Source organism: Engystomops pustulosus, chromosome 5 (genome assembly GCF_040894005.1).
Source record: "Engystomops pustulosus chromosome 5, aEngPut4.maternal, whole genome shotgun sequence".
Taxonomy (NCBI): Eukaryota; Metazoa; Chordata; class Amphibia; order Anura; family Leptodactylidae; genus Engystomops; species Engystomops pustulosus.
The window spans coordinates 181,285,493-181,310,648 of record NC_092415.1 but is presented as its reverse complement, the minus strand read 5'-3'; the positions used below and the strand labels follow the sequence as shown (position 1 = coordinate 181,310,648).

Here is a 25,156-nt window from a genome sequence, read left to right as displayed (position 1 = left end):
AACCAGTATATACATGTATGGTATATGACCAGTATATACATGTATGATCTATGAACTGTATATACATGTATGATCTATAACCAGTATATACATGTATGATCTATGACCAGTATATACATGTATGATCTATGACCAGTATATACATGTATGGTATATGACCAGTATATACATGTATTATCTATGAGCCGTATATACATGTATGGTATATGACCAGTTTATACATGTATGGTATATGGCCACTATATACATGTATGTATGGTGGCAGCAGTCTCCATTCATGCTGCCGGTCCAGCGGCCGGGCGGGCGCTCGCCCCATTCATCTCCTCCGGAGGCCGGGCTCCGGTCATGTGATCAGTGTCGGCGGGGGGCGTGGCATGCGCCGTGTAGTGGGCGGGCCGGTGCTGGTCGCTGTCCAGGGTGTTGGAGCTGCCGGGGCTAAGCGCTGCCGTCCTGCCGCCGTCCTGCTGCCCCGTGCCTGCTGCTCTCTGTAGACTGATGGATTATTATTGCTCGGCATGATGGGCTCCCTGCACGCCGCACACCTCCTCCTCCTCCTCCTGCTCTCGGCTTCTGCTCACCTCCAGCCTGCAAGTGCTGACTCCAGATTCGGTGAGTGCCCTGTCCCCTGCTCCGTGCACTGGGAGGACTGGCTGCAGGGGGCGCTGCACCCATACCCTCCTCTCTCTTACCATACAGGTGGGGGTAAGAGGGTAGGAGGGTCTCCTGGAGGTTGTGGGGGGCAGGAGGGATGGGGGAGGGTGCTGACATGGAGGGGGGACATCTGCACCCTTTATATACCCTAATATACAGGTGCCCCTGCACTGCCAGTCCTCTCATTGTAAACAAAAGGTGCAGATCCTGGGGGAGGGGGGGCACATGTACCCTCATTGTCCTAAACTCATCGCAGCTCCGTCCGTCATATCCCCCAAAATTTTACACTATATGTGGCATCTCATTGTGACATGCTCATGCCACGTGATTAACCCCTGGTTGGCTGCCGTGCCACTTTCTCTGTGGTACCTGTGCCCTTTTGGATAGAGGGGCAGGAGGATACAGGTGCAGGTGCCCCCTGGACATAGTTGCAGTTTCTGTACCCGTTCTTGTTGTATATAACAATAAAATATCAAATCTATTGTGTTTTCTCATCAAGGTCGTGTTATTTGGGTCTTATGACCCTTATATGAGTAGATTGTGAGCTCAGAGGTCAAGTGCTGGTGCATAGTTATCGCTAACATCACTGGAGCTCCCAGTCCCCATGAAATGGGACTTCCCCTTTAAATGCTGTCTTCTACTTGGTTGACTTGGCTTTCCCTTAAATAACTTTTGTCGCTCTGGTATAGGAAGGGATCTGCCTACTCGTTGCTAAAACTCTCCCTCCATCTATTCCAAGTTTGAAACGGCAGCTTGCATACAAAGAGGTTCTGCAGCAGTGATTATTGAGCATTGATTTTTCAGGCAGAATCCAGTGATTGTATAAGACGCTCCGGAGCCTCCGGATGAAAAATTCCTTGCAGATTCTAATTTTAAATGTGGGAACTGTGCAGTCTTGATGTCGGTGTTTTCCTCGGTGGCTTATTTCCATGATAATCGTATTCCATAAATAGGATTTAAGGCCATGTTTATGTTTTAAGACTAGCGAACAGAATAAAGACGGAATTACTGGCGTGTGATGTCATCAGTTACTATGTGGAATTCTAGGAATCTTTGGAGAATGTAAAGCCGATTCATGAAATCTTCACCTGTTACACGTTTTAGTAGAAATGCTTCAATATTCTGAATTATTTCTTAAAATAAAAAAACTTCTAGCCAGCATTTATTTCGCTTGCTTCTCCAAATCTAACGTAACTGAATGTCATGGTTGCAGTGGATCTCCAGACCGGGCTCCTTTAAGGTCATGATGTCATGAACAGCCCTGACCACTGTATAATTCAGTACAAAATAACTTCAGGACCCAGTATAGGAAGAAGTTATTTGTGCAGGAGATCTGAAGGTATTATGTTTAAGGAAAAGTTAGAACCCTCCCCCCCCCCCACAACTTATAACAAAGTAACAGCTGAACTCCTTCTTGTAGCTCAGACTTGTATACTATACATTAGGCCTCAATGATACCTCCATGCACTGCGCCCCTCTCTGGACCACAAGGGAACTGTATGCACGGACTCAGTTATATGTCCATGTACTGTGTCCCTCACTGGACAACACTTGAAGTATACACTAGGCCTCACTGATATGTCCATGTACTGCGCCCCACTCTGGACAACTTGGGAAGTATACACTAGGCTTCACTGATATGTTCATGTACTGCGCCCCTCACTGGACAACTTGGGAAGTATACACTATGCCTCACTGATATGTCCATGTACTGCGCCCCTCTCTGGACAACATTTGAAGTATACACTAGGCCTCACTGATATGTCCATGTACTGCGCCCCTGTCTGGACAACATTTGAAGTATACACTAGGCCTCACTGATATGTCCATGTACTGCACCCCTGTCTGGACAACATGGGAAATATACACTAGGCCTCACTGATATGTCCGTGTACTGCGCCCCTCTCTGGACAATATGAGAACTTCAGGCGGTCCCAGGTTACGTACAGGATAAGTTCTTTAGGTTTGTACTGGAGTTGAATTTGTATGTAAGTTGGAATTGCTATATTTTATAAGTGTAATTCCAAACAAAGAATTTTTTTGTCCCTGTGACAATTGGATTTTCAAACTTTTGTGCTGTCATGGGAACAAGGATTATCAATAAAGCTTCATTACAGACACCTTACAGCTGATCATTGCAGTCTGAGAGTAAAGTAACGCATCCAGAGAGCCTCATAATGGGCCGAGAGGTCTGTCTGTAACTTGGGGTTGTCTGTAAGTCAGGGGTTCTTAAGTTGGGGACCGCTTGTATATACTATGCCTCAGTGACATGTACTACGTCTCTTTCTCAGACATGTGTGAACTACACACTAGGCCTCACTTATATGTCCATGCACTGTCCCCCTTTCTGGAAAACATGGGGACCATACACCAGGCCTTAGTAATATGTCTATGTGCTGTGCCCCTTTCTGAACCACATGGGAACTATACATTAGGCCTCAATAATATGTCCATGCATTTTGCCCCTTTCTGGACCGTGTGGGAACTATACACTAGGCCTCTGTGATATGTTCATGCACTGCTCCCCTCTCTGTACCACATGAGAACTATATAATAGGCCTCCGTGATATGCCCATGCCCTGCGCCCCCACTCTGGATCACACGGGAACTATACATTAGGTCTCAGTGATATGCCCATGCCCTGCGCCCCCACTCTGGATAACACGGGAACTATACATTAGGTCTCAGTGATATGCCCATGCCCTGCGCCCCCACTCTGGATAACACAGGAACTATACATTAGGTCTCAGTGATATGCCCATGCTCTGCGCCCCCACTCTGGATCACACGGGAACTATACATTAGGTCTCAGTGATATGCCCATGCCCTGCGCCCCCACTCTGGATAACACGGGAACTATACATTAGGTCTCAGTGATATGCCCATGCCCTGCGCCCCCACTCTGGATAACACAGGAACTATACATTAGGTCTCAGTGATATGCCCATGCCCTGCGCCCCCACTCTGGATAACACGGGAACTATACATTAGGTCTCAGTGATATGCCCATGCCCTGCGCCCCCACTCTGGATAACACGGGAACTATACATTAGGTCTCAGTGATATGCCCATGCCCTGCGCCCCCACTCTGGATAACACAGGAACTATACATTAGGTCTCAGTGATATGCCCATGCCCTGTGCCCTGTGCCATTGGTTTTGGGTTACATATCTTAAAAAATCTCTGATCTCCATGTGTCCTCACTTATAAACCTTGAACAGGTTTGGACCAAGGCTGGGAAAAGTCAACTATGGAGACAGCTGCCGAACATATCTTGTTGTTGATTTTGTTTGCACAATGTTGATCTGAAGTTTCAAGCTACTCCTGTATATTTTTTGGAAAGATAGTGAACAAAAATATGATTTACTCCTCTTTTTGGATCTTGGTGTTGAATGAAAGTTTGTGCATACGTCTGAAGGTTCTCATCATCTTCTGGTGGCCTTGGTTTGGTCAGCTGCTGTCACTATGGAAATGTCTGAGATGCTTTGTCTGTCTCTCGCTAATTAAATGAAGCAGAAAACCCCGAGCAGGTGGGGGAGAGGAGGAAGGTAATAACACATTATGTAAACTCATTACAAGTCGTGATGTTTTTTCCCTCTCAGTAATACGTGTATTATATCATTTGCTGAAAATGATTCTCTTAAAAAGGCAAATCCTAGAACCTTTGCCCGTTATGGCATCAACAATTACATCAACTTTATGTATGACATTATGTGGGGTTTTACTGGGCTGTGTGTGGGACATGGTCTTTTTTATGTCTGGGGCTGAGGTTACGATTTTTTGTAAACTCTATTGAAATGAATGTGGCAGTTTCAGAAAAGTTTGCAAAAAATTAGCAAAATTGGATGTATTCTTAGCAAATTAGCCTCAGTAGTCTTGGCGAGAGCTAGCTGCAGTGCACAGTAGCACCAAAGTGGGTGAAATGTACCACAAATGAGGAAGTACCATGTGTCCCACATAGAATAAGCCCTCTTATAGCTTTGTAAATTAAAACAACTATGCATTTTTTTAACTTAAAGTTTAAGCTATGTCTGTAAAGCGAATGTCATTTTTAACTGGTGACAGGTTCCTATAGCCCAGTGGTGGCGAACCTATGGCACGGGTGCCAGAGGTGGCACTCAGAGCCCTTTCTGTGGGCACTCAGACCATCACTCCAGGACAGAGTTCACCAAATAAAGTGACACTTCATTGATTGTTTGGAACTGGGGGAAAAGTGAACTGCAATATATTTAGAGGTTTTCATTCTGGACCCACCATTCTTCCACTACAGAGAGAAGCTACAACGAGAGTCTGATTTTACCCTCCTTCTTTCAACTGTATTGGTGGCCTCAGGGGGCCGATACGATTGAAAGATGTGGAAGAACAGGTAGCAATAAGTTACTGCTAGAAATGCCATGTTGGCACTTCATGGTAAATAAGTGGATTTTGGTTGTAGTTTGGGCACTCAGTCTCCAAAAGGTTCGCCATCACTGCTATAGCCTATGCTATGCTGATTTTAAAATACATTTGTGAGCATTCTGAATCATTTCAGTACTTTATAATAATTTATTTTACATTACCCGGCTCCCTTCCAGCACTGTGTGGTGAGTCCTGTCGTGGGGAGGGGCAGCTGCAGCCTGTGTGTGCCTGTGTCTCCTCATGTAATCTTCCTCTAATTCACACTATTCCCCTCCCTCCCCTGCCTGCTCAATGCACATGACAGGAAGTGGGGAGGAGGAGGGAGCTTTATGAGTGTGGAGGAGAGGAGACTGATACAGGCACACACAGTCTACATTTAACCAGCATCCTCCCCATCCCCCCAGGACTCACCATACGCTGCTTGCAGGGAACCAGGTAATCTAAAATAAACTATTATTAACTACTGAAATGATTCAGAATGCTGACAAAGGAACTTTTAAAATCGGAATAGCGTAGGTTATTGGAACCTAACTAAAGATGACTTTCTTAGTGACAGGTTCCCTTTAAAGGGTACATATTCAAAAATGTATTTTTGGTGTAAAAATAGATTTCAAACCATAACATAGCATAGGCAATATGTACACTGCCTAATTATATAACAGTTTAACCCTAAAGTACTAGTTAATACATCAGAATATCAGAGGGAATAAACTTTGTCCTTTCCCTTTCCATAGAACATTAGTTTTCTCCAATTACTATAATCAATGGTGTTCAGGTATTTTATATTAATGTGATAATAGTTTCCCCCAGAGATTTCCAGTTTACAGATTATTCCCCGGGAGCTGAATACTATTTCACTATTAGGAAATGTTCTCTAATATGGAAATGTCTAAATATAGCGCTATTGATAAGCAGCTTGAGCAACAAAAGGTGTCCTTATCTCTTCTCCCAGGAGTTTGTCATGGAAAAGGAACAGACAAATATGTGGCAGACGGATGGATAAGGTTTCTGTTCGCTGCGGGTCTAAATTATATTGATATTTAAATATGGGAGTTAAGTGCATGGAAAATATGTTAGTTATCGATTATGTGAATTGTCGCCCAACCCTCAAAGGAAGAACTGACCTAGAAAGCAACTCAGTCCAAGGCTGTGACAGAGGCTATTTGGGACCTACGAGAAATCCAGTTTCTTGTAGGAAAAATATATATTTATAGATTTTAGACCCATTTATCACAGTCAGTCAGTTTTCCCGGAGTCCAGGGCATGAAAAAGTTGCAGTACCTGCCACACGGTCAGGATTTGCAAAAATTTTTTCTCCCTTACCCCAGTGAATTGACTATAGCCTGTGTCGATTTCCTGGTGTAGGTTATTCTGCGATTCTACGCCAGACAGTACCTGCGTCTGCATGGACCTTAATCTGGCATGGGGGGGGGGAGGTAACATCAAGAGCTGGTTCACAATAGCCACTTCTTGCTGATTACCCTCATTTAAAGAAAATATACAATCAAAATCCATCATGATAAAACAGGGACACTTACCCATAGATCCAGGCACCGTCACAGTGGTAATCTTCTTATATTTGTTATCCATGGCCTCCTCCCTTCTAATATCAAATTATGCTAATGAGTCAAAAGGGCTCATGTGGGTCTTATCAGAGCCCCTTAGTGCAGTAGTTTCACAGGTTGTTACAATGAGCACTGCAGGGCGATATTCTGCTCATTGTAACATCCTGTGAGGCTACAGCTGTGATAACGTCCCCAGAGCTTTTCAGGCGCATTAGCATTAGTTTATTTTAAAAGGAAGGAGGCCATGAATAACAATTATAAGAAGATTACCACAGTCACGGTGCCCAAATCTACCGGTATGAGTAAGTGTCCCTGGTTTATCATGATGGATTTTTATGATAGATTTCCTTTATTTCCTTTGATGGCAAATTTTGACAGCAGCTAGTGATTTGCTGTCGCCAATGTTCTGGGTGTCTTCCAAGTGGCATAACTGTCCAAATTTGGACTGTTCTATCATGGAGGAAAAACCCAGAGGATAGAGGACGGAGATGGAATATTTACAGTTGCATCTTTCCTCCACAGCCTCCAAGCATCTCATCAGCAGGGCTGTAGAGTCGGTAAGACAAACTTCTGACTCCAACTCCGACCCGACTACTCAATTTCCCAAAATGGTACAGACTCTAAATTCACAGTATTGATTTCCTGGTCCCTCTAGCAAACCTTGAGATGAATGCAAGCATTGCTTCCCAGTTCCTTACTCCTCTAATCTGTAGCAGAGGAGCTTCACTCCAGAGCATGTACATAAAGTGCAGCACACATTCATCTCAACTAAAAGGTTGGTCAGGGCTGCACAAGCCGCACCGACAGGCCACACGCAGCCTTTTTAATGGAATGGTTCTTGTCAAATGTACTGCTCCTCGGTCCTGATGCCGCCGCAAACAACCAGCACTGGAGTCAGAGCAGAAGGACACATGGAGGAGAGAAGAGGCCGCAGTACGGTGCAGGGAGGAGAAGAAGAACCAGGGAAGGAGAGGATTTATTTTTTGTCTGCTTTGTGGTCTTTTGTATTATTAGTTTTATAAACTAGGGGTGTCCAGTATTGTCTTCTATGGGGTATCCAGTATTATTGTTTTCTGCTTTATTATCTGCTATGGGGGTTCCAGTATTGTTAGTTTGCTCTGGGGGGTCTCCAGTATTGTTAGTCTGCTCTGGTGGTCTCTAATATTAGTAGTTTTATGCTCTTGTGGTCTCCAGTATTTTAAGCCTACTACATGGTCTACGGTATTATTTCTATCTGCTCTGGGGTCTGCACTATTATTGTCTACTCTGAATGCAGTATTTGGTTTCTGGGGTGGTATTTTGTGCTGTACTGTGGTTGCTGGTGCATCTAGGGTGCTGGTTACTGATGCAGCCCCTTGTTGAGCAGTATGACAATGAGGCCCTTGAACCAATAAATATTCTTCACTCCTACCCTAAATCATTAGATCAGGAATAGAAGAGACATTTAAAGGAAATCACATTTTTTATGATTTATTATATGTTTGTGGAGTGAAGTCAGACCATTTTATCATGATTTCAACTCCAACAAAATTGTCACAGACTCCGACACCACAACCTTTACATCCCAGTACAGTGTAGGGAACTGACACTACATAAACTACTCCAGAGACACACATAAGGCCATGTCCCCCTTTTAGTAGAAGTTGAAAAAGTTTGTTAAACTATCTAAAACACTTTATAAATGTGACACAAGGCATTATAGAGCAGAATCTTGGCACAAGTTTTACACTCTCTGAATCTGTATTTCCAAGCTGTTATCTCAAGGATTTTTTTCTTACAAATCTCCATAACACTGCAGTTTTTATGACTGCGCAGTAAAGTGCCACAGAGACTCTACATGTGCAGTGATATCTCAAAATAATTCCCATAAATTCTATAAATAATTTCTTCCTAATTTTGTTATCACTAGAGAGACTCTTGAAAGTTACCTTTTCTTCCTCATTCTTCTTCTTACAATCCCCTATTGTGCATTGTACGTTGCTTTTGTGCCTGTTGTGTATTTACGTCTTTTACTAAATCCAATAAGAGAGTCAGAATATATGCTGACAGACGCAATCGTACAATACGGCAGCTGCACAAGTCCCAAGAATCACTTCAATCTTTAATGACCTCATCAATCAAAGATGGAACAATTGGAGTGAATGGAGTAAGAAGCGGGGATGCAATTTGATTTGTAGAGGATGAGGGTAGATGCTATGAATATTAACTAAAATCATATCACGTCAGTAGGAACACGTATCATGGGTACCAGTGCTGCGGAGATGATATTCAAATTAGAGAACTTGGAATATGGACATTTATGGATCTGTGGAGGATTAATGTAGTGGAATAAGGGGGCTGGAAAGAATATATTTTTCTTATGGGAAAAGTGGGAGCAATAGAAATCAGACTCCATGAATATTCTTTGTCCAAGTATTCACTGGGCGTAGCTGAAGCCTGTCCCGAGCCTTCCCTCTGACACGTGTTGTCCAACAGGGAGTCCTAATGCCTCTCTCTTACCATTGACCCCGGCTCTGCATGAACCTCCCCCCGACCCACACTATAGCTTTCTGTCTCCCAATGAAGCTACAACTTACAGATTTTGTTAAAACATACATGCCAATAGAAAATTGGCCACAAGCGAACAAGTTACCAATAGATTGGGGGAAAATGACTAAGCTAAAGATGATAGAATTCCAGTGTAATTTGTCACGTCACTTGCACCACATATAGGAAGTGTTTTAGACACTTTTTAGACATTTTTATAACTTACAGGGGTTTTTTACCACAAACAAAAGTTAGACGCTATTTATGGGATATTGCCTAACTTGCACATCAGTGGGGGTCTCGGTGCTGAGACCCCCACAGATCATGAAAAAGAGAGGTCCGTCGGACCCCTCGTCACTCTGTCAGACTAATGGAGCAGACGGCCTTGCATGACCACTCTACTCTATTAATCTCTATGGAGCTGATGGAGATCGCCGAGCACGGTGCCCGGTAATTTCTGTCAGCTCCATAGAGATTAATGGAGCAGAGGGGTCATGCACGGCCGTCTGCTCCATTAGTCCGACGGAGCGACAAGGGGTCTGACGGAGGTGCGTGGGACCCCATCGGACCCCTCGTTTTCGTGATCAGTGGGGGTCTCAGTTAGGGCCTAACTTTTGTTTGTGGGAAAACCCCTTTAAAGAGAAAAAGGGTGTAGCCTACATTGCTATACGGTATGCCTATTATTTTCCAAATTTAGAACGCTATTTTCAGATGTGAATGAAGCCAATTAATAGGAGTTTATAAGATATAATGCCCTTAAAGAGAAGCTGTCAGGTCGACCCTAAACCAACAACAGGTTCATTAGGACTTGTGGTTTAGGGTACGGTATGGAATCTCTTTTCTAGAATTCCCTCTTTTATGTGAAATCTCACCCTTTTACCTATAAAAATCACCTTCAAAGTTGTGTAAAAATGAATATATTTTTCCTGAGATGAGTTAAAGGGGATTTCCCACAAATCAAAGTTAGGTCCTATCCACAGAATAGGGCCTAACTTGCTGATAAGTGATAAGACCCCCACAGATCACGAAAATGAGGGGTACCCTTCTCGCTCCCCAAGAGACGGCGGCGCACGGAGCTCACTGATATGTAAAAGTGTTTGAAAGTTTTAATCACTGATAGTGACACATATTATAATCACTTAGAGTCGGCCGTGTCAGGAAGATGCAAAATGACCAAGTCGTAAAGGGGTTAACTGCCTTTATCTCTAGCTCTGTAAATCACAGAACCACAAGCCTGATGTGATCTAAAAGATGAGATTCTCATCTCATGCAAAATGTGACTCTTCTTCTCATTTTTATATGACTTCAGAGGAAAAAGAATTTCTAGATAAAAAGGCACATTAAGTTGCACATAAAAGAGGGAATTCTAGAAAGTACAGATGATAATTACTATATAGCTATAATCAGAGATCGCATTAACGCCTCACCAAGCGTCATAGACGCATGATGAGGCGCCATTACTCCCCAAAATAATTGCCAAGCGTAAAAGTACGCTTGGCAATTATCCCTGGCTGTAGTGTGTGAGCTTAGCGGTCCGGAGCGCACAGCAATGGTGTGCAGGACATTACACTGGCAGCGCACGGGCCGGCACTGCTCAGCTCACACTACAGCGCTGGAAGCCTGTAGAATGGAGCTGCTCCGAGGAGCCGTGATGTTACGACAAGGGGCGGGGCCTCCGGGAAAGGGGCGTGGCTTACTACGCAATCTCCTCACAGGAAGTAGAGCTGTAATGGCTGCCTGCAAGTAGAACGTGTACAGGTACTGTGTGCATGCATGTGTATGGAGGTGAGGGGGCCTGACAGGAGTAGATGTGATAAGGTCAGGGAAGACCTTTATGTTACATGGGACTGCATGTCTTGCAGGTGCTGAGTTGGCATGAGGTGTATTTTACATAGGTCTGCATGTCTGGCAGGTGCTGAGGTGGCAGGTGTGTGTTACGTAGGACTGCGTGTCTGGTGGGTGCTGAGGTGGCAGGTGTATGTTACATGGGACTGCATGTCTGGTGCTGAGGTGGCATGAGGTATATGTTACGTGAGACTGCGTGTCTGATGGGTGCTGAGGTGGCATGAGGTATATGTTACGTGGGACTGCGTGTCTGGCGGGTGCTGAGGTGGCATGAGGTGTATGTGAAACAGAACTGCATAAACAGTAAAAACACGTAAAAAATTACAAAGACACAAATTCAATTAATAAAAAAACCTAAAAAAAAAACCCCTCCCCCCAACAAAGACACCAAAAAAAATAAACCAAAATTTCTTTTTAAAAAAAAACATTTTACAAAGCAACTATCATGGATTTGCAGTGTCGGCTGCAGTCTGGCCACTGAGGCTCGGCGGCGGCTGCCACAGTCTGGTCACATGGGGAGGGGGATACATTGTGCGATAGCCGCAGTCTGGACGTTTGGTGTCAGCGGCGTTAGCCACAGTGTGGTGGTGGGAGGATTTGGCGGGCCGCAGAGTGGTGGTGGGAGGTTTCAGCGACTGTGGTTGGGGGGTTGGTGGTGTCAGCTCCAGTCTGGGCAATGCATGATGTAACATCACTATAACTGCCTCCATTCGCTATTTAAACACAGAAGATACTGACACATGATTTTCTTATATAATTAGCGTCTATCAACATTATATACAGCTATGAGTTATATACTTGTATTACTGAAAATTTCATACTCCTTCCCGGCTAAAAATACTCCTCAAAAATAGTAAGAGGAGAATTATTACCCTGCTAGAAATATGTTAGTGCGACCTCTGGCTATAATAAATTAGCTTCATTCTATAAGGATAAGCATCCTTCACATATATGTAAGGGTTCTACTTGTAGAGGTCCTTACTAAGGGGTTTGGCCACATTCATCTGTAACGTTCTGAAATAAACCTGTAGAATCCGTCAGATTCTCCTCCATGTGAAAATGTTGCTCTTATTATGGACAGAAAAAAATACTTTGAGCTTCCTTGTCTTAACTATGACCTGACTATACCCTGTGCCGACAGACGGCATGGAAGGTCTGATTGTGAAATATCTCACAATCATAGGTGTCAATAAAACCGTGGGCAAGAACCAATCATCTAGAATTTCTGTAATTGTCCCTTTCAGAATCAATTTTCAGTTCAGTAGATATGATTATATTCCTCCAGGTAGTCAGGTTTTCCAGGCCTCCCATGCTATATTGGCCATCAGCCCCGCCAGCATGACCCATTTCTACAATACAGTTATGAATTAATTTTATTTTATTTTTTGTTATAAACTTACCTGAAACAGTCTTTGTTACCAAAAAAAAAAAAGAAAAAAAGACACATAACAGATTGCACATTTAAAAACCCACCATATTTGATTACATTTATTAAACACTCAATGTGCAATAAGCCTAAGGTTTAAAGGGGCGGCACAAGGTCATTTCTGGATGTAAACTACAGTAAAGCAGCAGGACCAAAATACCTACAGAAAAAAAAAAACATTCTGCATATATTTTTTTTCAAGATTGGTGGAGGACCTACTATTACAAAGTTCTTCTAACCCGCAACGCTAGATTGCAGAGGATACATATAAAGGGGTTACGTACAAGATTTTTTTCATTTTAATTTTTAAAATGTTGGGTTGTCATAAGAACCAGGATTAACAATAAAGCTTCATTACAGACACCTGTGATAACTGGTATAGCTGTTTATTGTAGCCTAAGGCTAAAGTACAGTAAATTAACAACATCCAGAGGGCCGTTTGTAACTAGGAGTCGTCTGTAAGTTGAGTGTTCTTAAGTAGGGGACTGCCTGTATAAAGAAATATTGTATCGTATGATTAATAAAAGTGATCAATAAGTTAGAGGAAAAATTCATTAGCGCTTGTGTGCCATTCTTTTTTTTTTTTGCGTAAAAGCCCTGAAATAATCGGAATTCCTTGTGAACCGCCAGGCATTGCTATCATATTCCACTTTGCGCCACGTCCAACAAAATAGACATGGCGGGGGATGATGGATGGATAGTAGAGTGGACCAGCGAAGGACGTTCCTGTCCCAATTCCCTTTTAAGCCTGGACGGTCACTGGTAATAGCGCAATTGTACACCAGGCAGACCCTGATAAATCTTCCCCTATGAGTCCATTGTATTCATGAGCTTAGTGCTCCCCCGATCTGCTGCTGTTTATACCTATATAGGGTAGCGCGGTCTGATTAGGATACCGGCATATACTTGTGAAGTTAATATCTGCTCATTCCGCGTGCTGAAATTCCTCTTAGTAATCTCTTTGTACAGAACAGATTGCTCCAGTCACAGTTCTTAGATAAGAGTGGCACTTGAAACAACATGGAATGAGAAGCTTGTCACTCTGTAAAACACTTTTATTACTAAGAAGTACAATATTAATGTGTCATTTTAAACTAAAGTATAAAAGATATCTATAAAAGGTTTCTTTGGTTTTGAATCCTGTAATAACATCTTGGAAAATCAAAATGAAGCCTGATAAACCAGGGGGACTTAATCATAAAACTAGGCACCGTGACTGTGTTCATTTTTTATATTTGTTATCCATGGCCTCCTTCCTTCTAAAATTAACTTTTGAAATTATGCTAATGAGCCTAAAGGGCTCCTGGGGGCATTACTAGAGCCCCTCCACGCCATGGATTCACAAGTCGTTATAGTGTGCAAGGAGCATTTCCCCCTGCTACCCTGTGCTGTAACTTCCTCTGTTGCAGTGAGATCACATCAGGCAGAGGGAGGGGTGAAGTACGGAGGAAGCAGGGGAAGGGGGGAAACAGTGTGACAGCCTGTGAAGCTATAGCATGGAGGGACTCTGCTAACAGTGTTGGTCAAACTAGCAAGCAAACATTGCACAGAAAGTGTTACAGCCACATTGTGCCTTACCCAACAAGTGGGTGTGATGTTATAAAAAGGGGATTTGGGTTTTCCTAAATGGCAGATTGACTTAACAAGCATTAGTTTGCACCATTAATATGTTGCAAAACTGTAAGTTATACTTTCATAGTATATAAGGTTGGAAAAAAACACAGGTCTATCAAGTCCAACCTATAAATCCTACGTTGTTGATCTGGAGAAAGGCAAAAAATAGCTTCCGATTGAGTCCCAATTAGGGAAAAATTACTTCCCTACCCAAAGGTCAAAGTATTCCAAACAGTACGTGGTATATGCTAAGACTGGAGAGTATGAAGATACACCAATTTATTATCCAAGAGCAATTAAAGGGATAAATGACCAATTATACCAAACTGTTTAGGATACATTTAAGACCCTTATAGGGTCACCCATATTACAGTATCTTGTTCATCACTTCCTGCAACTTCCAGTGTCCTTGTGTCCAGTGTCCTTGTCTGCAGATGGAGGAGGCTGTGCACTCATCACTGTCTGCACACTCCCTCCATCATACCCCATACCAGTGGGTCCTTCTACCCGGGGGTCAAATGACTTGGGGCAAATGAGAAAACATCCACTTCATGTTTCATCACAGTTTGTGACGCAGATTTCCCTGTATCACATCATCGTCACTACCTTCTACCTTCAAATTCTTAAAATGGTTGCCCACAAGTGCATTTGGTCTGAGAAAGTCGTTCTGTGCCCTGACGGGATTTCCAGGACTAAAGTTTGGACCACTGGACTGAATTGACATTTTGGGGCTCACTAAGGCTTTACGAAGGGTCTGAACGCCGCCGTCGGGTTACCTGAATATTTCTGTTTTGCGCTGAATTGCCCTGGGATTTTGGCGCATCGTCGCCAGCATTCACGCGACAGAAATTGGGGGGGATTCGGACAGATTCGGACAAACCGCAGAATTTAAAAAAGGATTTGTGTTGCAAGATCAAGCACCCACATGCACCAGGAAGAAGTTGGTGAACTCTGATGGACCCGAATCCTCGTCGGATAACGCACCGCGGGATCGCGACGGGACCGTTTAAGTAAATCTGCCCCTTTAAGTTCACTCAATTGATAGAAGGTTTTTGCAGGAAATGCTGCAAGTCTCTTGCACCTAGCTCACCTGCAGACCCATTCATGCGCCGTGCATGCATGTTGTTTCTGGTTGTATAAAAGGCGCATACACAATTGCACACCCGGGTCATATAGGCATGCCGGGATTACAGCACGTGGTGCATGCCCCCCACCGATCACATATTGAAAGTTCATTGTAAGGATACCTCTTCATTGTTGTAGTCATGATGGGGAATACAGGAAGGATGTCCAGAGATTCTCCATCGGAAATATTAGCCTCTATCTCTTATGTAACCAATGATACTACAATATGTAGATGTATCTCTTACGAAATTCATGGTGTAAAGATGGTAAGCTGGTGCTAAAAGTGTGGGATGTGTTTATGCTCATTTTAACCTGTCGAGGGAATTCTTAGCATATTCTATCTAGAGGAAGTCATTGACGTGTGGAGCTGAAGTGCGAACGAAAAAAAAAAAGCGCCTCTCGAGTCCCTCACGATAAGCAGTATGAACAGCTGACACATCTGTGACACTGATAGAGGGGGCTGGAAAGATAAAATAAGATACAGTCATATCCATATTTTGATTAGCAATGTTGATATGAAGGCTTTATATTGTATTTATGTTCTAACAGGGTAAATGGACACCATTAAGGGACTACCATATGCTTGGGTCTTCTCCTGGCAGGGCCTATCTATCCTTATACTATAAGGACAACCATTCATCTGAGCAGGGCCGGACAGAGACAACTGAAGGTCCTGTGAACACTGGGTATTCCAACAGTGTATGCAGCATGGTGGCTCAGTGGTTAGCATTACAGTCTTGCAGCGCTGGGGTCCTGGGTTCAAGTCCCAGAGTCAACATCTGCAAAGAGTTTGTATGTTCTCTCCATGTTTGCATGTGTTTCCTCCGGGTCCTCCGATTTCCTCCCACACTCCAAAACATACTGATAGGTTGATTAGATTGTGAGCCCCATTGGGGATAGGGACCGATTTGGCAAGCTCTGTGCAGTGCTGCGTAATCTGTGTGCTCTATATAAATAAAGGAATTATTATTATCTCCACAACTTATTTTTTAGCCCCTGCTTTCACTACTTTGGGGTCCTTGATGATTGAATCCCATCTAGTGGTGATCTCTCCTGTATGTATGGTCTGAATAACAACACCACTAGTGGTATAACATATTACAGAGCTTGACAGGAACCTAACTGGTAGGAGGATGCTTGTACAATATACCCTGGGTAGCATGAGCCTCTTCTGCTGTCTGCACCCCTGTGTTGCTACACAGTAGCACATGCTATATGTCACATTATGGCTGCTATGTAATTATACCTGGCTGCCCAGGGCCTATATTACCCCATGTGACCAACTTCAGCCAGTCATTGAACTCATTGAACATGTACCTTAGGGTTGGTTAGTGGTTAAGGTGGGTTTGTATATGTTGTGTTCTTAGATGACAGTGCTCTAAGTTGCTATAAGGAAGTATTCCCGCAAAGACAAATTTCACAAATGTACTATGGATAAGAAAATAACACATTCTCTTATTCAATGTTATTAACAAAAATACAGCATTTCACATATATAATTCCAACCTGTCTCCATCAGTCCTAGTGTATAGAATTTTGGTTGCCTCAGGATCTGACCATAAATCTTCTGATAATAGTTGGGCAGGGCAGATTCTCCTCATGAATAGCTTTTCCTGTCTGCACTATGCAGTGTGATCTCTGCCCCTCCCTCCTGCATTATAAGATAAAATTACACACAGACACTCCCTGCCAGCACGGTCGGGATCTTGGTACGGAGAGATAGGTGGGGTACTGTCAAATGTGGCGCACACAATGATTCGGAATGACTCGTCAGATGGGATAATGAGGAATGTTTATTACTTGTCTCGGAACACAACGTGTTTCGGAGTATTAGGAACTCCTTTCTCAAGTGATAAGAGACTGCCGCGCGGGGAGTGGAGTGTTTGTCCCAGTGGCTGGGACAAACACTCCACTCCCCGCGCGGCAGTCTCTTATCACACCATGCCACGCCCCCGATTTCTGACGCGTGAAAGCCAGCGCCGATGCACTACAATCCAATCGCGTGCCAAAATCCCAGTGCAATTCAGCGCAAATCGGAAAAATTAGGGAAACCCGGCGGAAAAACGTGATTCGGACCCTTAGTAAATGTGCCTCAATGTTTAAATTATTCATTCTGGCCAACCAAAATCTCCAGTGTACATCCAGCTTTTGCCCATGTCCACCTCCAGCAAGACTTTCCAAGAATGGGATTTGCAATATGTGAGGGACTAGGAAGCAGCTCTGGAATGGGGAAAAGATGAGGAAGAAAAAATGATGAAACCTTTTCAAAGAATGGATTATTTTATTCAACAATAGAAATTGTAGATATTTTGGCCTAAAGGTCAGAAATTGAACAGAAAGACTTTACCCGCCGGAAATCCTACTGATCTCTCTTCATCCACTTGTGTCTTGTCTCTCTCAGTTTTTGAAACCTAAATACACAATGACACATGACCTTTACGCAGCTCACAGACATTAGTTATCTGTAAGATTAGATTACAGTTCAATACAATGACGGTTTCATTTTATGGAAGACAAAATGGAGTCCTCATGGTCAACAGAATATCATTTTTGGCAACAAAAGTTACCATTCGGCCCTCCATTGCCAAAATATAAAGCCCAATGAATATTGGAGGTAGGAAGCTCTGCTGTAACTAGTGTGGACGGCCGGGCTCTGCTATAATAACTGAGGAAGGCCTGCCTCTGCTATAATAACTGAGGAAGGCCGGGCTCTGCTATAATAACTGAGGAAGGCCGGGCTCTGCTATAATAACTGAGGAAGGCCGGGCTCTGCTATAATAACTGAGGAAGGCCGGGCTCTGCTATAATAACTGAGTAAGGCCAGGCTCTGCTATAATAACTGAGGAAGACCGGGATCTGCTATAAATACATGGGAAACCTGGCTCCTGCTCTTATTACTGGGGAAGGAAAGGTTCGACTATAACTACTGGGGAGGCCAGGCTCTTCTGTAACTATTAGGGAAGGTCGGGATCCACTCCAACTACGGGGGGCTCTTCTGTAAGTACTGGGGAAGGTTTGGCTCCCCTTTAACTATGGGGGAGGCTGGGCTCTGATATAAATACAAGGGAAACCTGGCTCCTGCTTTAACTACTGGGGAAGGTGAAGGTCCACTATAACAACTGAGAAAGGCCAGACTGTGCTGTAACTACTGGTGGAGGCTGGACTCTGCTGTAACTATTAGAGAAGGCAGGGCTCTGCTGTAACTACTGGGAAGGCCGCACTCTGCTGTAACTACTGGGAAGGCCGGACTCTGCTGTAACTACTAGGGAATGCCGGGCTCTGCTGTAACTACTAGGGAATGCCGGGCTCTGCTGTAACTACTAGGGAATGCCAGGCTCTGCTGTAACTACTAGGGAATGCCGGGCTCTGCTGTAACTACTAGGGAATGCCAGGCTCTGCTGTAACTACTAGGGAAGGTGAAGTTCCACTCTAACAACTGGGGAAGGCCGGGCTCTGCTGTAACTACTGGGAAGGCCGCACTCTGCTGTAACTACTGGGAAGGCCGGACTCTGCTGTAACTACTAGGGAATGCCGGGCTCTGCTGTAACTACTAGGGAATGCCGGGCTCTGCTGTAACTACTAGGGAATGCCAGGCTCTGCTGTAACTACTAGGGAATGCCGGGCTCTGCTGTAACTACTAGGGAATGCCAGGCTCTGCTGTAACTACTAGGGAAGGTGAAGTTCCACTCTAACAACTGGGGAAGGCCGGGCTCTGCTGTAACTACTGGGAAGGCCGGGCTCTGCTGTAACTACAAAGGAAAGGCCGGGCTCTGCTGTAACTACTGGGGAAGGCTGGGCTCTGCTGTAACTACTAGGGAATGCCAGGCTCTGCTGTAACTACTAGGGAATGCCAGGCTCTGCTGTAACTACTAGGGAATGCCAGGCTCTGCTGTAACTACTAGGGAATGCCAGGCTCTGCTGTAACTACTAGGGAATGCCAGGCTCTGCTGTAACTACTAGGGAAGGTGAAGTTCCACTATAACAACTGGGGAAGGCCGGGCTCTGCTGTAACTACAAGGGAAGGCCGGGCTCTGCTGTAACTACTGGGGGAGGCCGGGCTCTGCTGTAACTACTAGGGAAGGCCGGGCCCTGCTGTAACTACTAGGGAAGGCCGGGCTCTGCTGTAACTACTAGGGAAGGCCGGGCTCTGCTGTAAATACTGGGGGAGGCCGGGCTTTGCTGTAACTACTGGGAAGGCCGGGCTCTGCTGTAACTACTAGGGAAGGCCGGGCTCTGCTGTAACTACTAGGGAAGGCCGGGCTCTGCTGTAAATACTGGGGGAGGCCGGGCTTTGCTGTAACTACTGGGAAGGCCGGGCTCTGCTGTAACTACTAGGGAAGGCTGGGCTCTGCTGTAACTACTGGGGAAGGAAGGGAGACTAAAAAGACAGACTCTGGCAACGCGGCCGTTTCGTGCTCTATGGCGCTTTCTCAAGATCGGCTTGAGAAAGCGCCATAGAGCGCGAAACGGCCCGTCTTTTTACCCCCCTGCATGCCTCCCCACCAATAAAGGACGCTTTCCACGTTTCTGGAACCGGTGAGTGCCGTCATCTTTTGCTATGTATTGCGTTTGGATATCTTTCTACTTATATCTGATTGAGCACCACCGGGCAGTCCTGCCATGATTGCCTCTGCCCCTGGAAAGTCGAGCTCCGTGTTGGGCTGTCGGCAGTATCGTTGGGGCTGTGCCCGCCAGAGACATTTCTTCATTTAATATTAATTTACATGAACCTTAAAGGGCTTTGCTTTCCATAAGGAAATAATATATTAATAATGTGAGATGAGTGGGTCCTTTAAAAGTCTGATATCACCGATCTTATGGATAGGTCATCAGTATTATAATTCTATAAAAGGATTTAGATTTCCTTGGGCTCCAGTATAGTTATAATAGGAAAGTCAGATTTTTTTTTAGGAATACATGTGCTATGATGTTATATTTTTCTAAAATCACTGTACTGTTAAAATATAATTAATCTCTCAACATCTAAGCCAACCTTACATCTTATCAAATTGTATCATTTGGAAAAGAGCAGGCAGCCCCCGAGGTACATATTAGAGCAGTGTTAGATGTGCCCAGCATGATCCAGTTATGTGCAGCGTGGCGCCTGCGCCTGCCCTCTGCCGCTCAGATTAGGATTATCATAGGCGCACAGCACTAAACATGTTTGTTGTTATTGTTACAGATTTATTCTTCATCTCTGTCCTTGTTGGGGATATTATATCTGTAATAAACCAGCTGAAATGAAGAATATATATGGCTTGAAAAGGCTGACATTTACATTTTATACATAATGACCTCCATAGAGATAACACTGACCCATCATTACTTCACTACTTCCAATAGATGATGTCACAGCTTATCTCCTCTCCCTCCCTGTACAATGACCTATATATAGATAACACTGACCCATCATTACATCACTACTGACAATAGATGATGTCACAGCTTATCTTCTCCCCCTCCCTGTACAATGACCTCTATATAGATAACACTGACCCATCATTACATCACTACTGACAATAGATGATGTCACAGCTTATCTTCTCCCCCTCCCTGTACAATGACCTCTATATAGATAACACTGACCCATCATTACATCACTACTGACAATAGATGATGTCACAGCTTATCTCCTCCCCCTCCCTGTACAATGACCTCCATAGAGATAACACTGACCCATCATTACTTCACTACTGCCAATAGATGATGTCACAGCTTATCTCCTCTCCCTCCCTGTACAATGACCTATATATAGATAACACTGACCCATCATTACATCACTACTGACAATAGATGATGTCACAGCTTATCTCCTCCCCCTCCCTGTACAATGACCTCTATATAGATAACACTGACCCATCATTACATCACTACTGACAATAGATGATGTCACAGCTTATCTCCTCCCCCTCCCTGTACAATGACCTCTATATAGATAACACTGACCCATCATTACATCACTACTGACAATAGATGATGTCACAGCTTATCTCCTCTCCCTCCCTGTACAATGACCTATATATAGATAACACTGACCCATCATTACATCACTACTGACAATAGATGATGTCACAGCTTATCTCCTCCCCCTCCCTGTACAATGACCTCTATATAGATAACACTGACCCATCATTACATCACTACTGACAATAGATGATGTCACAGCTTATCTCCTCCCCCTCCCTGTACAATGACCTCTATATAGATAACACTGACCCATCATTACATCACTACTGACAATAGATGATGTCACAGCTTATCTCCTCCCCCTCCCTGTACAATGACCTCTATATAGATAACACTGACCCATCATTACATCACTACTGACAATAGATGATGTCACAGCTTATCTCCTCCCCCTCCCTGTACAATGACCTCTATATAGATAACACTGACCCATCATTACATCACTACTGACAATAGGTGATGTCACAGCTATTCCCCTCCCCCTCCCTGTACAATGACCTCTATATAGATAACACTGACCCATCATTACATCACTACTGACAATAGATGATGTCACAGCTTATCTCCTCCCCCTCCCTGTACAATGACCTCTATATAGATAACACTGACCCATCATTACATCACTACTGACAATAGATGATGTCACAGCTACTCTCCTCCCCCCTCCCTGTCCTCTACATAGATAATCTTGGTGCACCTCCAGCACGCCCTGCTTCCTGCACCTGAACAAAGGTTCCTAGCTTGCTTGTCCTTCTGAATTGGTATTTTGTTTCTGTATACTGCCAGTGTGTGACTCCCAGCTTGTTCCTGACTCTGATTTGACCTGCGCTCCCCAACCTGTTCTTGAAGCTGCCACAACCCTCTCCATGTCTCTGAATTCAGATTGAACGCCACCTACCTTGACTATGGACTGACACTGACTACCCGCCTTATCTGACCCCTTGGTACCATGTACCGGTGTCTCTGTGCTCGCTGGGCCTGCTGCTGTCTATACTGGGACGACCACAAGAGGAAGCGGCTTTGCAATTTCACTGCAGCAAAGTCCAGATCCCTGTATAGGGGTAAAAGGGTGAATATCAGAGAGGTCCAGGGATAATGTCTTTAGTGAGAGGCCCAAAGCCAAACCAGTTTTATAGCACATTGGGATAACACCCGCTGCTTGATACAAGGAGTTTCTATGATTTAACATTCAAAATTGTGTCGCAAGCCATGCACTTACATGCATCGGGAAGAAGATGGTGAACTCCGGCGGACCTGAGCGGGGAAGCGACACATGTAGGAAATTGGACGCACGATCTTAGTGAATTGCGGCAGCTCCAGATCCTCGTCGGACAATGCAGCTCGGGGATCGCGACGGGATGGGTAAGAAAATGTGCCCCAATGTTGAGAGTGGGCAGGAGACTTAAGGGAAAGGATGTTGTGGCACATTTACTTACCCGGTCGCTGGAGTTTACTGGAATTAGATTGTCCGTCTTTAATGCACTGTGCCGCGATACACTAAGATTGTGCGCCTGATATCCTGCATGTGTTGCTTCCCCGCTCAGATCTGACAGAGTCCACCATCTTTTTAGTGGTGCATGTAAGTGCTTGGGCTTGCGACACAATTTAAAAATTAAATCCCGCGCTCAGTTCGAATCAGTCAGATTGTCCGAAGGTACGGTCCCAAAATTGCGTCGCATGGACGCCGGTGCAGCTGCGCCACAAAAGGGTCGCGTGTGCCAAAGTCCCAGCACAGACACTTGTTAAATACCTGTTCAAGCAGAGTAATCCCGAAACAGGAGCACAGTAGGGCGTTCGCGGTTCATTCGCGATCCAGTGGCGCGTTCTCTGTGGAGGATTCGGGTCTTCCGGCGATTCACTAAGGTAGTGCACCCGATGTCCACTAGCTGTCGCTGCTGCGCTGAAGTCCATCTGAGTTCACTGGAGTACACCAAGCTATCGTGGGTGCAGGTAAACGCGTGTCAAGCGACACTTTTTTTTTTTTTTTTAAATACAGCGGTTTTTCTGAATCCGTCTGGTTTTCTTACGGCCTGAACTGAATGGGACAAATGTGCAATAATGAAAGATAGCACTTTATACCTCTTTACATTCAAGGGACAAATGTGTAATAAAGAGACATAGCATACAGCACCTTAGAAACTCTATGGCCGCATATGTCCCATCATACAAATCGTAGCGATCCAGAACACATTCCTAAAGATACCTGACACTTGAGAGTTTTTTAGATTCATAGTCGATTAAATCACACATATGATATTTTTAATGCATATCAAATAAAAGTGATATTTTATTTTTCTTTCTGTAAATACCACCTATGTATTCCTTAAATCTGATTACACTGGAAGATATAGGTCATTCTATGAGTTATTAGTAAATATACAGGCAGTCCTCGGGTTACGTACAAGATAGGTTCTGTAGGTTTGTTCTTAAGTTGAATTTGTATGTAAGTCAGAACTGTATATTTTATAATTGTAACCCCAGCCAGAATTTTTTTGGTCTCTGTGACAATTGGATTTTAAAAATGTTGGGTTGTCATAAGAACCAGGATTAATAATAAATCTTAATTACCAACACCTTTGATAACTGTTATAGCTATTTGTTGTAGCCTAAGGCTAAAGGACTGTAAGTTACCAACATCCAGAGGTCCGTTTGTAACTAGGGGTCGCCTGTAAGTCAGGTGTTCTTAAGTAGGGGGTCGTCTGTATTACTTTTTTTAGTTTTTGCGTTTATTAATGTTGTGGATGTGTCAGCTTGGTTGTTCCATTCACTGATATGTATATTGATCCTGAATGCTTTATAGCTGCCTTTATGGCCGTTTGCAATTTTCTATGTCTTATCTTGACTTTTGTGAAGTTATAAGGAGTGTTAAAGAAAATCTACTATAAAAATCAAACATAATAAACCGGGGACTCTTACTCATAGATCCAGGCATAGTGACTGTTATGCATGGCCTCTTTACTTCTAAAGTCAACTTTTAAAATATATATATATATGAGGGAGCCGTACGCCAGGCAGTAACCCCTCACCACTCCACTTTTAACCCGATTGTATCAGGTTAAAGGGGGCATGGTGAGCCGGTTAGGGGCGGGGTTGGCCGAGCGGCTCCCGTCGTTAACGAACTAGAGCTGGCTCTTAGAATAGGCTTGTTCGCGAACGACACAGTCTAACAACAGCCTACGAATCCAAAGCACAGTGGACTTTTGGCTCATTAGCATAATTTTAAAGGTTGCTTTAAGAAGTAAAAAGGCCATGGATAACACACATAAGAAGATTACCACAGTCACAGTGAATGGATCAGTGAGTAAGTGTACTTGGTTTATCCATGCTTGATTTTAATGTCTTTTAGTAGTGATTCTTTAGTTTTATACATTTTTTAGTTGAAGTGTTTTTTTTTTTTTTAAGTAAATTGGGATAGACAGTAATCTCTGTGTAATTAGAAGGTGAAGAGAACATTGAGAAATGATTCATTTCTGGATATCGGTGATAGATGAATGCTTTTCTTTTCTGCCGTGAGCTGTGAAAGAGCGATACGTGGGAAAGAGATGTGCTGTCAGGCTTAAATACATGTTATCTTAATAACAGGGAGCGGGAACAAAGAAAGGTACAAGTGGGCACCGACATCATGATGGGGCAGGCTAAAACCTACTATTCTACAGAAAGGTCACTTCCAACCAATAGCTTATTACTTTCAACTATTGGACAGGTTTACTTACTCGGACAAACTTGGAAAGACAGTCTGAATGTGAGGGGTGCCGGATGTTAAATATTGTACATCATAAAAGTATCTAGTTTAGGTTTGGTTGTCTTACTTTGTCCAAGATCTTTGGACAACACTGTCACTTCATAATCTACATCCTATTTTAAGAAACCACAACGCCCATTTGCTTAAAACCACATTCCCTTTTTAAAGTGCACAATAAATGGGGAGCAAAAAATGTAGGCCAGTTTTTGGCCACACATTTTTTTAAAATAAAGCCACATTTTAGGGTTTAGGTAATCTCCCTATATGCGAGTTTCAGCATGAGTATTTAGTTAGTGG

General features: G+C 43.8%; 1 protein-coding gene across 1 annotated transcript in view; it reads left to right on the top strand.

Annotated features, from left to right (window-relative positions):
• The first annotated feature begins 365 nt into the window (after positions 1–365).
• PTPRN2 (protein tyrosine phosphatase receptor type N2) overlaps positions 366–25,156 on the top strand; it is a 644,507-nt gene continuing 619,716 nt past the window's right edge. The window contains exon 1 of the mRNA XM_072153967.1: positions 366–609. Within this exon, the coding sequence (XP_072010068.1) occupies positions 516–609 (94 nt within the window). The 5' untranslated portion in view covers positions 366–515. The remainder of the gene's footprint in view (positions 610–25,156) is intronic.